General features: G+C 38.6%; 2 protein-coding genes across 2 annotated transcripts in view; one reads left to right on the top strand and one right to left on the bottom strand.

Moving 5' to 3' along the window:
* Positions 1 to 3746, top strand: part of HSPD1 (heat shock protein family D (Hsp60) member 1) — an 8175-nt gene extending 4429 nt beyond the window's left edge. Inside the window, 5 exon segments of the mRNA XM_006779571.1 lie at positions 1361 to 1460; positions 1979 to 2224; positions 2389 to 2563; positions 2858 to 3036; positions 3132 to 3746. Of these exon segments, the coding sequence (XP_006779634.1) occupies positions 1361 to 1460; positions 1979 to 2224; positions 2389 to 2563; positions 2858 to 3036; positions 3132 to 3284 (853 nt within the window). The 3' untranslated portion in view covers positions 3285 to 3746.
* Positions 3747 to 6059: 2313 nt separating this feature from the next.
* Positions 6060 to 10807, bottom strand: part of COQ10B (coenzyme Q10B) — a 14636-nt gene continuing 9888 nt past the window's right edge. The window contains exons 4-5 of the mRNA XM_006767083.2: positions 7588 to 7689; positions 6060 to 6232 (exon numbers count right to left, since the gene is read on the bottom strand). Coding sequence (XP_006767146.2) covers positions 6065 to 6232; positions 7588 to 7689 — 270 coding nt within the window. The 3' untranslated portion in view covers positions 6060 to 6064. The remainder of the gene's footprint in view (positions 6233 to 7587; positions 7690 to 10807) is intronic.

Below are 10807 nucleotides of genomic sequence, written 5' to 3'. Positions count from 1 at the left end.
TTGGTCCCTGGGACAACATATAGCATAGTAATAATTATTCTACTTTAGGAAGCACAGATTCGGCTGAATTTTCATCTTCCCAGTAATTAAGTACAATCCACTGAGCCAGTTAGGGCGTTCCTTAAGCAATTTTAATCACAAACTGAAGGTAAAGGGGTACAGGCTGGCTCTTAGAGAGTGGTCGCTGACTCTATTGTCTCTCTCCAGCTCTCTGAGATCCATGCCGCCGCGGCTGCCACTACCAGCCGCAGGAACCCGGTCTGCAGGAACGCTGTCTTGCAGGCGCAGGTCCAAAAGAAAATTTTAATTAGTGAATAGTCTGAACCAGAAATAGGCACTCAACCTAAAATTAAGTGAGGTCTATTCATTTAATTTTTAAAATCTATAATGCATTACTTTTGACTTTAAGACAGGTAATGTTAATGCTGTAAATAGAATCTTAGGGCATTACTAAACCTTGTACTCTTAATGTAAGAATTGAGGTATATCAGAAGTGAGGTTTTCCAATTTTATTTTAATGGAAATGTACAAATGAAATAGGTATGTATGTATTAGAGATTACACACCTTGACCTGATCCAAAAGCTCTAAGTTTACTTATCCTGGAATGATTGTTAGCTTGGATTTGCTTTTTGGATTATTAAAAAAAGCCTTAGAGATTGTGGAATTTGAAGCTAACATAAAAACAAAAACAGTAGGCTTACAGAGTTTCCATTGGGCCATTTTATTGGTAGCTGAAAAGTTGGATGTTTATTTACTTGACATATCATTAAAGCTTATCCACTCTGATTTTTATTTGATTTTTTAGTAAAATAGACCAGCTGTCTTGAAGTTTGTGTATTCCTTTTGTTTCTCAGTCTGGTCTCAAGGGAACATTTCTTTGATTGTATATTCTAAGTATTCATTACTTGCTCAAATTGCTATTAGCAACATTGACATTTAAAAAGGCACTAAATTAAGAACAGTGCTTGCTCAAACTTTAATAGCAACTTAATCTAATACTATATGGAACCAATGGGGTAAGTGCTGATTAGATGACCCTCACATTTTTTTTTTTTAAATATATTTTATTGAGTTTTTACAGAGAGGAAAGGAGAGAGATAGAGAGCTAGAAACATCGATGAGAGAGAAACATCGACCAGCTGCCTCCTGCACACTCCCCACTGGGGATGTGCCCGCAACCAAGGTACATGCCCTTGACTGGAATCGAACCTGGGACCTCTCAGTCCGCAGGCCGACTCTCTATCCACTGAGCCAAACCGGTTTCGGCGACCCTCAAATTTAATAATTCTCATTTTTCAGTCTATGAAATAGTTACCTTTGTTTTTAATTTAACTGTTATTCGTTACTGTTCCTAACAGGCTAAAAGTTGGTCTTCAGGTTGTAGCGGTCAAAGCTCCAGGTTTTGGAGACAATAGGAAGAACCAGCTTAAAGACATGGCTATTGCTACTGGTGGTGCCGTAAGTAACATAAATGTGGTGTGGTTTACGGGATGTTACTTATACTTCCAGGTCTAAAGTTAATATGTAGAATTTACACTTTTTACAATCGCAGAACTGCCAACTGAACTGCTTACTTTATCTCTGTTTCTGTTGCATGTCTGGGAGGTGGAGGCTGGGTTAAGCTGTGCCACATTCCCTTCTCTACCTTATTGACTAATCTAGTTTTAAGAATATAGTAAAAAGACAGGGGACTTCTGAGTTAGTTCTGGTTCCACCAAAAGTGTGACCTTGGATGAATTTCCTGAGTTTACGCTTTTCTCATATAAAGCTCAAATATTGAGGGTTAAGTGAGAAGTTGGAAATGCAATGGAAGACTATACTCAGTGGTCTGAAAATCTCATATTTCAAATAAATAACAGTAAAACAAGATTTTTTGTTTTGTTCATTAAGACACTGCATGCTGTGTTATTAATAAACGTTTAGTATAATGGAAAAACCATCACTGAGACTTGCTCCTTTTTCAATGTTTTTGTTAGGTGTTTGGAGAAGAAGGTTTGACTCTCAACCTAGAAGACGTTCAGCCTCATGACTTAGGAAAAGTTGGAGAGGTCATTGTGACCAAAGATGATGCCATGCTCTTGAAAGGAAAAGGTGACAAGGCTCAGATTGAAAAACGTATTCAAGAAATCATCGAGCAGTTAGATACCACAACTAGTGAATATGAAAAGGAAAAACTAAATGAACGCCTGGCCAAACTCTCAGATGGGGTAGCTGTGCTGAAGGTGAGAGTTCATGCTTGACTTCTTGGGCTCTTGTTCAGGGGATTAGCTTCCTCATGGAGATATTTGTTATTTAAGCTTTTAAGTAAATTAGGTGCTAATGACTCTTGGCTGTCAGCATCTTGAGTCAGAGAAGCCATACTAACTAGACTGATTTTAATCTTCAGGTTGGTGGGACAAGTGATGTGGAAGTGAATGAAAAGAAAGACAGAGTCACAGATGCCCTCAATGCCACCCCAGCTGCTGTGGAGGAAGGCATTGTTCTGGGAGGGGGCTGTGCCCTGCTTCGGTGCATTCCCGCCTTGGACTCTTTAACTCCAACTAATGAAGATCAAAAAATTGGTAAAAAAGTTAACTTACAAATGAGTTTATTTGCAGCCTGTTTTTAGTCTTTCTGTTAGAATAATGTTGCCCACTAAATGAGACAGTAAATCACAAAGCAATTTCCAGAATAACAAAAGTACAATAGCACTGATGTCAAGAGATGAAGATGCATCATCATTTTCAGGGGAAATGATTTGGCCTGTAGTGTATTCCAATTGTAATTTTCCTATGTCAGTACTCTCACAAGTTGAATTCTGTTTTAATATTTATAAAAGAAAGAAATAAGGTGGCTAAAATTTGTTTTCTTTATAGGTATAGAAATTATTAAGAAAGCACTAAAAATTCCTGCAATGACCATTGCTAAGAATGCAGGTGTTGAGGGATCGTTGATAGTTGAGAAAATTTTGCAAGGTTCCTCAGAAATTGGTTATGACGCCATGCTTGGAGAATTTGTGAATATGGTGGAAAAAGGAATCATTGATCCAACTAAGGTAAGTAGTTGATCACTTTCTAAAAAGTCTTTTAGTAAGTCCTCCATTTTAATTTACTAAGTAAATAGTGATATTTTATGAAACTCTTCTCCTAGGTTGTAAGAACTGCTTTACTGGATGCTGCTGGCGTGGCCTCTCTGTTAACAACAGCAGAAGTTGTGGTCACAGAACTTCCCAAAGAGGAGAAGGACCCTGGGATGGGTGGGATGGGCGGCATGGGAGGAGGGATGGGAGGCGGCATGTTCTAGCCTGGAATAGAGCTTTACCGTCATCACTGAGGACTGAGAGGAAGCTCAGGGCATCTCCTCACCTATAACTTCAGAGAAGTCAGTTGAAGGAAGTGACTGAAGAAAAGGCTGGCTGATGTTCAAGAAAATCACTCTAATCAGGAGTTACTGGTTTCAGTTGACAACATACAATGGTTTACTGCTGTCATTGTCCATGCCTACAGATAATTTATTTTGTATTTTTGAATAAAAATACATTTGTACATTCCTGATAAGTGCAAGAGCCATGTACCAATGTACTGCTTTCAACGTAAATCCCTGAGGCATTTTTACTACTATTCTGTTAAAATCAGGATTTTAGTGCTTGCCATCACCCGATGAGAAGTGAAGAAGCAGCCTTTCTGTGGAGAGTAAGAATAACTGTACAAAGTAGAGAAATACCAATTATGTGACCTTTGTGTAATAAAATTTGTTTAACGTTAATTGAATTTTTATTTTCATCTGGGTCAGGGACTAACTAGCCTAGTCTAACTTGGAGCTGTAGCACCTGATCTGCTCTAGGTGGGAAGGAACTCCTCAGTAAGGCCCTGGGCCTGCTGTGTAGTCTGGTGTAAGCTAGGCACTGAGGCAAACGTTTCCGCTGTCCTTATCTTGTATACATAGCTTGGGCAGAAATGGAAAAATACAATCCACCACAGGTCAAAAGCCTAAGTCACTTAAAATTCTGCATCTAAAAATAATTTTGCAGCTAGTTGATGAAAAGAAACGGAATGGGAAGTACTTGAGATTTCTAGTTGCTGTTAGAATGACTGGAGCCTAAAGAGATTAACAAGAAAAAAAGTGCTGGGCCTGAATGCTTGGATTATTTTAACCCTCTGAACAATCTTGGATTAGGGAACACTTGCTAAACTCTTGCTACAATTATGTACAAGCCAGGTTGACAACTGCAAGGTTGGTTAAGAGTTCTGAGTTGCCTTCTCTGGAAAAATTACCTTTCCCCTCTTTGTGAGGATGGCCGATGTAGCTGCAAACTTCATGTCCTCACTCAACCAGGCAAAAACCAAGGACATTTCCACAGAAAAATCTTACCAGTTTCATCTCAGTAGCATCTCCCCACCCCAATTCCACTCACCAGGTGCCACTTCAAGAAGAAAGGGGTGTTGCTTCCCCCTTATGATGCAGAAAGTACAGTTGCCTGATTGTAGGTCCACAGTTACGGCCTCTAGACTGGACTAGATGGAGCACCCAGGAGCATTGATATTAGGCCAGAAGGCCTGGGTTTATATCCTGTCTTGACACTCTGCCTTGGGTTCTGGACATACTTGAACCTCATGGGTCAAAGGGATGGCTAGATCAAGGCAATATTACATATTCCAGGGTTCCCTCACCAAAACACCAGGTACATGCTAGACCAGGGGTGGGCAAACTTTTTGACTTGAGGGCCACAATGGTTCTTAAACTGGACTGGAGGGCCGGAACAAAAGCATGGATGGAGTGTTTGTGTGAACTAATACAAATTCAAAGTAAACATCATTACATAAAAGGGTACGGTCTTTTTTTTTATTTTTTATTCATTTCAAATGGGCCGTAGTTTGCCCACGGCTGTGCTAGAGCCTAAGCACTAGTTAGATTCTGAACCTAAGAGTTTACCTATGGTGTTTGGGAGAGCAGTGGTAAAGCACAAATTCTATTTCCATGAAAAGAAGTATTGTACAGAGAAAAAGGATACCTGGGACTTTGCTATTTTAAAAAAACTTTGTTATTAAAGATACATAATTACATAGAAACTACTGCAGCTCTGGGAGAGAACCTGTAGTGGGAAGATACTGCTCTACCTTTGTGAGGACACAACCATGCTTCCTGTGAGTAGAACGAGTCTTTCACTGTAGACTATCAGGTGCTCCAGACCGCTGTATTCAATGCAGGGAACTAAGTATCGAGGCCCCTAACTGATCTGAGGAAACAAAGTTAATAGCACTCTAACTGGAAAGGTAATGCCAGAGGGCTACTGGGTATGAAGTGAGAGGAGGGAAGATGATTAACATTGATTAAAAGTCTGAATTTTGTCCAGATTTGTCTCTGTGAAAGTATTCTAAAGATATAAATGCTATAATTAAACTTTACTATGTCTATGTAAATACACACTGAGACAGGAAGATTTCAATAACCGAAATAACTACAAAATAAACAAATTAACTTTATTAAGTTACCACTTCAGTCCTCTTATCAGGGAGCTAACCTCACTATAGCATTGAATTATCTCCTACTACCATCAGAACAATTTTAAAAAGGTACCAAGGAACCTTCATGAACACTATTGTTAAGTCAATGTTTTTACTGTAAGTATCTGATGATTATGCAAATATCCTAGCCCGTGACACAGGCCCTATGACAGTAAGTTATAAATAGTCTGAATTTAATAACTTAAACGTGATATGGTCATTATAATATATACTACATGAGTATCTCCACTAACCTCTTTCGGATAAAGTGATAACTAAAAGGTTTAAGTTTAGTTTCAATTTCTCTCAGAAGAGTGATGTCAGTATTCTAGCAATAGTGATGACATCCCATTGACTGTAAATATGCTAATGTACGCATTACTTTGAATTATACGTGATTGAATTCTATGTACATGTGCTTCCATATTCCAAGTGCAAATTTTCGATGGTGCAGGTTTATAATCAAAGCTGGGCTGAACAAATGCTTTCTGGCTTCTGAAAGCAAATGATAAAAGCACGTTCTAAAAGTGAACACACGGAAGTCACGAGTAGGTGACCAGTTCTAGTTCTTTCCTTTTTTTACGTGTGATGAACTTCATGAAACATTAACTCCCGAGGTATATTTGTTTCTGGACCATACAGCTTACACGCTCTTCTTTCAAAGGCTGCTACCATCTGCTTTACGACTTCATCGAAAAACAATGTGGCAAGCTGAGAATGTAGAAGTGAGCGGAATTCAAACGAAACCTGTAGGAAAATGTTCACAATTAACTCAGGAAGATCTTCCTCTCACTAACTCTCTAGTTAGGGCACTGTGTTCACACTGAAATGGGCTCTTCAGCCCCGTGTGGAAGGCAGAGCTGGACGGGCCTGTCTCGAAGAGATTTTTAAACACCTCTCAGAAGACGGAGTCATACTGACTGCAATAAGCACAACTGTGGGCAAAACAAACATAAGTGAACAAGACCAACGACTCATTTCAAGGCAAAGCCAGCTTTTATTAAGTTTAAAAATGGGAAAAGTCTGCTGAATACCATGGTTATTTCTCTGGCTTCCTACGAAGGGGTCCCTTTTAGATCTACCTACCTCCCAGTAGGAAATAAGAGAAGCAACTCCCTCACCTGGGAAGTAGCAGCAAGGAGGTAAGACGGATCCACCAAACAGATGGGGTAGGTGGCTCAATGTCAAAGTAGACAGTGAACTTATATCCCCTCAAGAGAACTCAGGTAAGCTTTGAGAAGTAGTATTTTAAGGACCAAATAGCTACTAAGTTTTAGAACTTTTAATTTTTCATTTTGAAATAATTTAAGATTTTTAATAAAGTTGCAAAAAGTACAAAGATTTCTCATAAACCCATCAACCAGATCCCCCTGTTTTAATGTATTCTATAACCACAGTGCATTAAAACCAGAAATTAACAGAGGGAGTTAATATTATTAGATGATGCTGTTATTTAATCTACACAGGTCTAATTCAAATGTCCCTAACTGCTCCATTCATGTCCATTAATATTTTAATGAAAGCAATTCAAGAGCTGAGAACACCATGTAGAAATTAATGACCATTAATATTATAACCATTTCTTAAAATGTAATGCCTGAGTTGCAAATATAAACGGCAAATATATTCTGTTGGCAAAGAAAAAGCCACAGTGCTATATATAACTAAGGTGATGTGAACAAGAAAATATCTCAGTCCCTAGATTCTAAAAACATATTTGTTCCTTTTGCATTTTGTTTCTGCATAAGAAGCAGATCAATGTGTAAATTTCATTTGGTGTTAAGTTATTAAACTGGCAGTAAAGTCAGCATATATCTAGTAACCTATGAACTTGTAAAAATTAGAAAGTAGAGAAAGAATTGTTATTCAAGGTCTCAAGAAATACAATAGAAAGATTCATTAATATTCTTTCTTACAAAATTAGAAAAAGAAATTCGATACTCAATTTGAGATTTTAAAAAAGTGGTTTTCAGTAATTGCTATTTGAATAAGATGATTAATAATGGCATATTAATGGGCTCTAATAAATGGATTACTCCTTTTTTACTAACTTCACCTGATACTTGGAACCAATGAAGGGCTTTGTGATATGAGGCACTTACTGAAAAATCCAAGGTACATGTCCTTGGGTAGCCAGGCAGACCTGGGCTAAAACGCCAAACAGTCTCCAAATGATTGAAAAGCTTCCCATCGGTGCAGGATGCCTAGAATAAAATGCAAAATACAGCTACAATAAAGTACCACTTGGACTGCCCAGAATCTATAATGGAGGATGACTTTTTGAAAACAAGTATTTTTATAGTCAGACCACAGGTGATGAAAACTTCTCACTTTTAGCTTGGTACTAGGAAGTGACCTCTTGCCAATATGAGCATTTTCTTTTCCCCCTCGAACCCTCAAGGTTGCCAGCTGTTCTCTCTTCCACTGTCGCACCCACTGAGCTATTTGGAGTTCTCTCCTCCAGCAGCAAAACAGAGTCATTTTCTGGAAGTTTATTTCCAGCTCTGCCACTTAAAAGTTATCCTGAACAAGTTAATTCCTTAATCTGCAAAATGAGTATAATATCTGTCATATATCATCACTCTAGGATGGCTAAACAGTTATAAGGTATCTGGCACAGATCCCTTTGAAAATTTTATCTTCTTTCCTACCCAAAGATTTCTCTCTTATCAATCACATCCTTCACTCATTATCCTTTATTTCTAGAGGCCTCTTTGGCTCCAGTTTTCATGGAAGGCTGGCCCTGACTCTTGTGCCTGACCTCTGACCTTTCCAGTGTGCACATTTACTTTCTGTGTGTGTGCACACTGAAATGCAACTCTTAGTGAGATTCTGTGCGGAGCATCCTAGCTCCCATTCTAAGCACTACAAATGCTGACTGAGACCCACTGAAGAGTTTGCCTGCAGCTGTGTGAAAAATGGAGGCCAGACCACAGTCATCAGTCCATTGTTAGGGTGGGTTATGACCTTGAATGAAATTATTTACTATCCTAAGATGCTATGTGGGCCTTATACTAGTAGACAACTGACCTCAATAATACATACCACTTTCCCTCAGCAGCAGACCATTAAAAAACAAACAAAAAAACCTCCTCAATTAAGCCTTAAGTTTTCAGCTCTTCTGGCATTTATTGGAGCTAATAAATGATTAAGCTCCTCTACCCCTTTCTCTTTGATAACTTATTCCCTCAAGAGTTTATAATGTCCCTCCCCTGGTGCTATACACTACAGATTAGCAAATAAGGACTTGCATAGGTAAACTCACTTTCCACAAAGTAAACCATCACTTCTTCCCTAGCTATAACCTCCCAAGCATAGAATTTCTGACCATTCTGGGTCTCTCCACAGACAGTTCAAACGGAAGCCAAAGAGTTAAAAATTGATTTGCAGTTTATGCCTCAGTTTCTCTTCATTGAATTCCCTTTGAATCAATTATCAGATGGTAACATGGTAGAATCATTACGAAGATCAACTACATCCATACTAACAAGTATTTATAAAGAAATGTTTGATAAACATTTATGTTTATCAAAAATATAATTTAATTATCAAAATGGGAACAAGTGAATGTCTTAATATTCATTTAGACATTGTAAAACAGTAGTCATTAAAATACTACTTTTTAAAATATATTTTTTATTGATTTCAGAAATACTAACTACTTTAATAGCTGAATTTAGTCACATTTTGTTAAGTCACTGGGGAGAAGTGAAAATTTTCTTCAAAAGATTCTGCTTTAGTCTAGCTGGTGCGGCTCAGTGGCTGAGCATCAACCCATGAACCAGGAGGACAGGGCACATGCCCAGGTTTCAGGATCGATCCCCAGTAGGGAATGTGCAAGAGGCAGCTGATCAATTATTCTCTCTCATCATTGAAGTTTCTATGTCTCTCTCTCTTTCCCTTTCTTCCTCTCTGAAATCAATAAGAACATTTAAAAAGTTTTTTTAAGGTTCGGCTTTATATATATAGTTCAATAATGACCAGCTAATTTTTAAGCACATCAAAAGTCTGTAATAAAATCTGTATTTCAGCTACCCAATTTTAAGATAATACATTCAACCTTTCTTACAACCACATTAAGAAGCGTAGGGAATGTAACAATGTAGGAGAAAGCTGCTGAAAAGACAATACAATACAGCACCTTCCTCTGACACTTGGGCACAAAATGTGGCAGTGGTGCACTCACACGGATCACCAAGCCCAAGGACAGATGTTTACGCTACATGTTGAAAGGGACATCACTACCAAAGACCTCATTCCTAACAGCAGAGAGGCTGACCACGGGAGGTGTTCTGAAGATGACCTTCAGCTGGTGGTTCTGACTGAGCTGACGCCGGCCACAGAAACTATGCCATATACGATGTTTATGTTGTGAACTAGGCAGTGAGAGTCACTGACCTGTTCCTCTATTAAATCTGCTGAGAAGTCGCAGGGCTTCAGGCCATTACAGATTCATGTAGACTCACACATTATAACTGGCACATAAAGGCACAGGCACATTTTGGGAAGCTAATAATTCACAGGGCTTCTGCTCCTCCCTTGGTTATAATGATTTTAACTGCATGTTATAAATATTGTTAGGTATTATAATTTAGTACCTGAGCCCATGGATAACTGAAAACTGAGCATACAGAGTTGTGTTGTTCTCAAGTATATCTTTAAACAATTAGCACATTCAGTGAGGCAGCTCACTTCCATTTTAATGAAAAAAGTTTTGGAATATGACACATACAATGAATTTGTGTAAGGTTCTTAATTTCTCTAAGCCTCATAAAATTGAGCTAGCAATGATCATCTAATACATTTATTACGACTTTTTCCAATAGTTTCCTCCCTCTTCCACAGTGTTGAAATTTCCCGACATGCCGGGACCAGTTTGGCTCAGTGGATAGAGCGTCGGCCTGTGGACTGAAAGGTCCTGGGTTCGATTCCGGTCAAGGGCATGTGCCTGGGTTGCGGGCACATCCCTGGTGGGAGATGTGCAGGAGGCAGCTGATCGATGTTTCTCTCTCATCGATGTTTCTGACTCTCTATCTCCTTTCCTCTCTGTGAAAAATCAATAAAATATATTAAAAAAAAATTTCCCGACATTATTATTAGCATCTCTAGGTCAGCAATAACCCAAGAACACAGTAGTGAGATGTTTGTAAGCAAGGAGCCCTCATGGCTCCCATCACTGTAGTGCTGTTCCTGAGGGTAGAGAGGAAAAAGAGGATGTCCCATTCCCTCAGGTAGTTCAATCTTGTCAAGCAGAAATCCAGATGAAGAACTAATTATATTGAGTGTTTTTTTTTAAATATATTTTTATTGATTTTTTTTCCA

This window comes from Myotis davidii, unplaced genomic scaffold (genome assembly GCF_000327345.1).
Source record: "Myotis davidii unplaced genomic scaffold, ASM32734v1 scaffold221, whole genome shotgun sequence".
In the NCBI taxonomy this organism is placed as follows: Eukaryota; Metazoa; Chordata; class Mammalia; order Chiroptera; family Vespertilionidae; genus Myotis; species Myotis davidii.
Note: the sequence above shows the minus strand (reverse complement) of the source record. Positions and strands in the feature narration are given on the sequence as shown.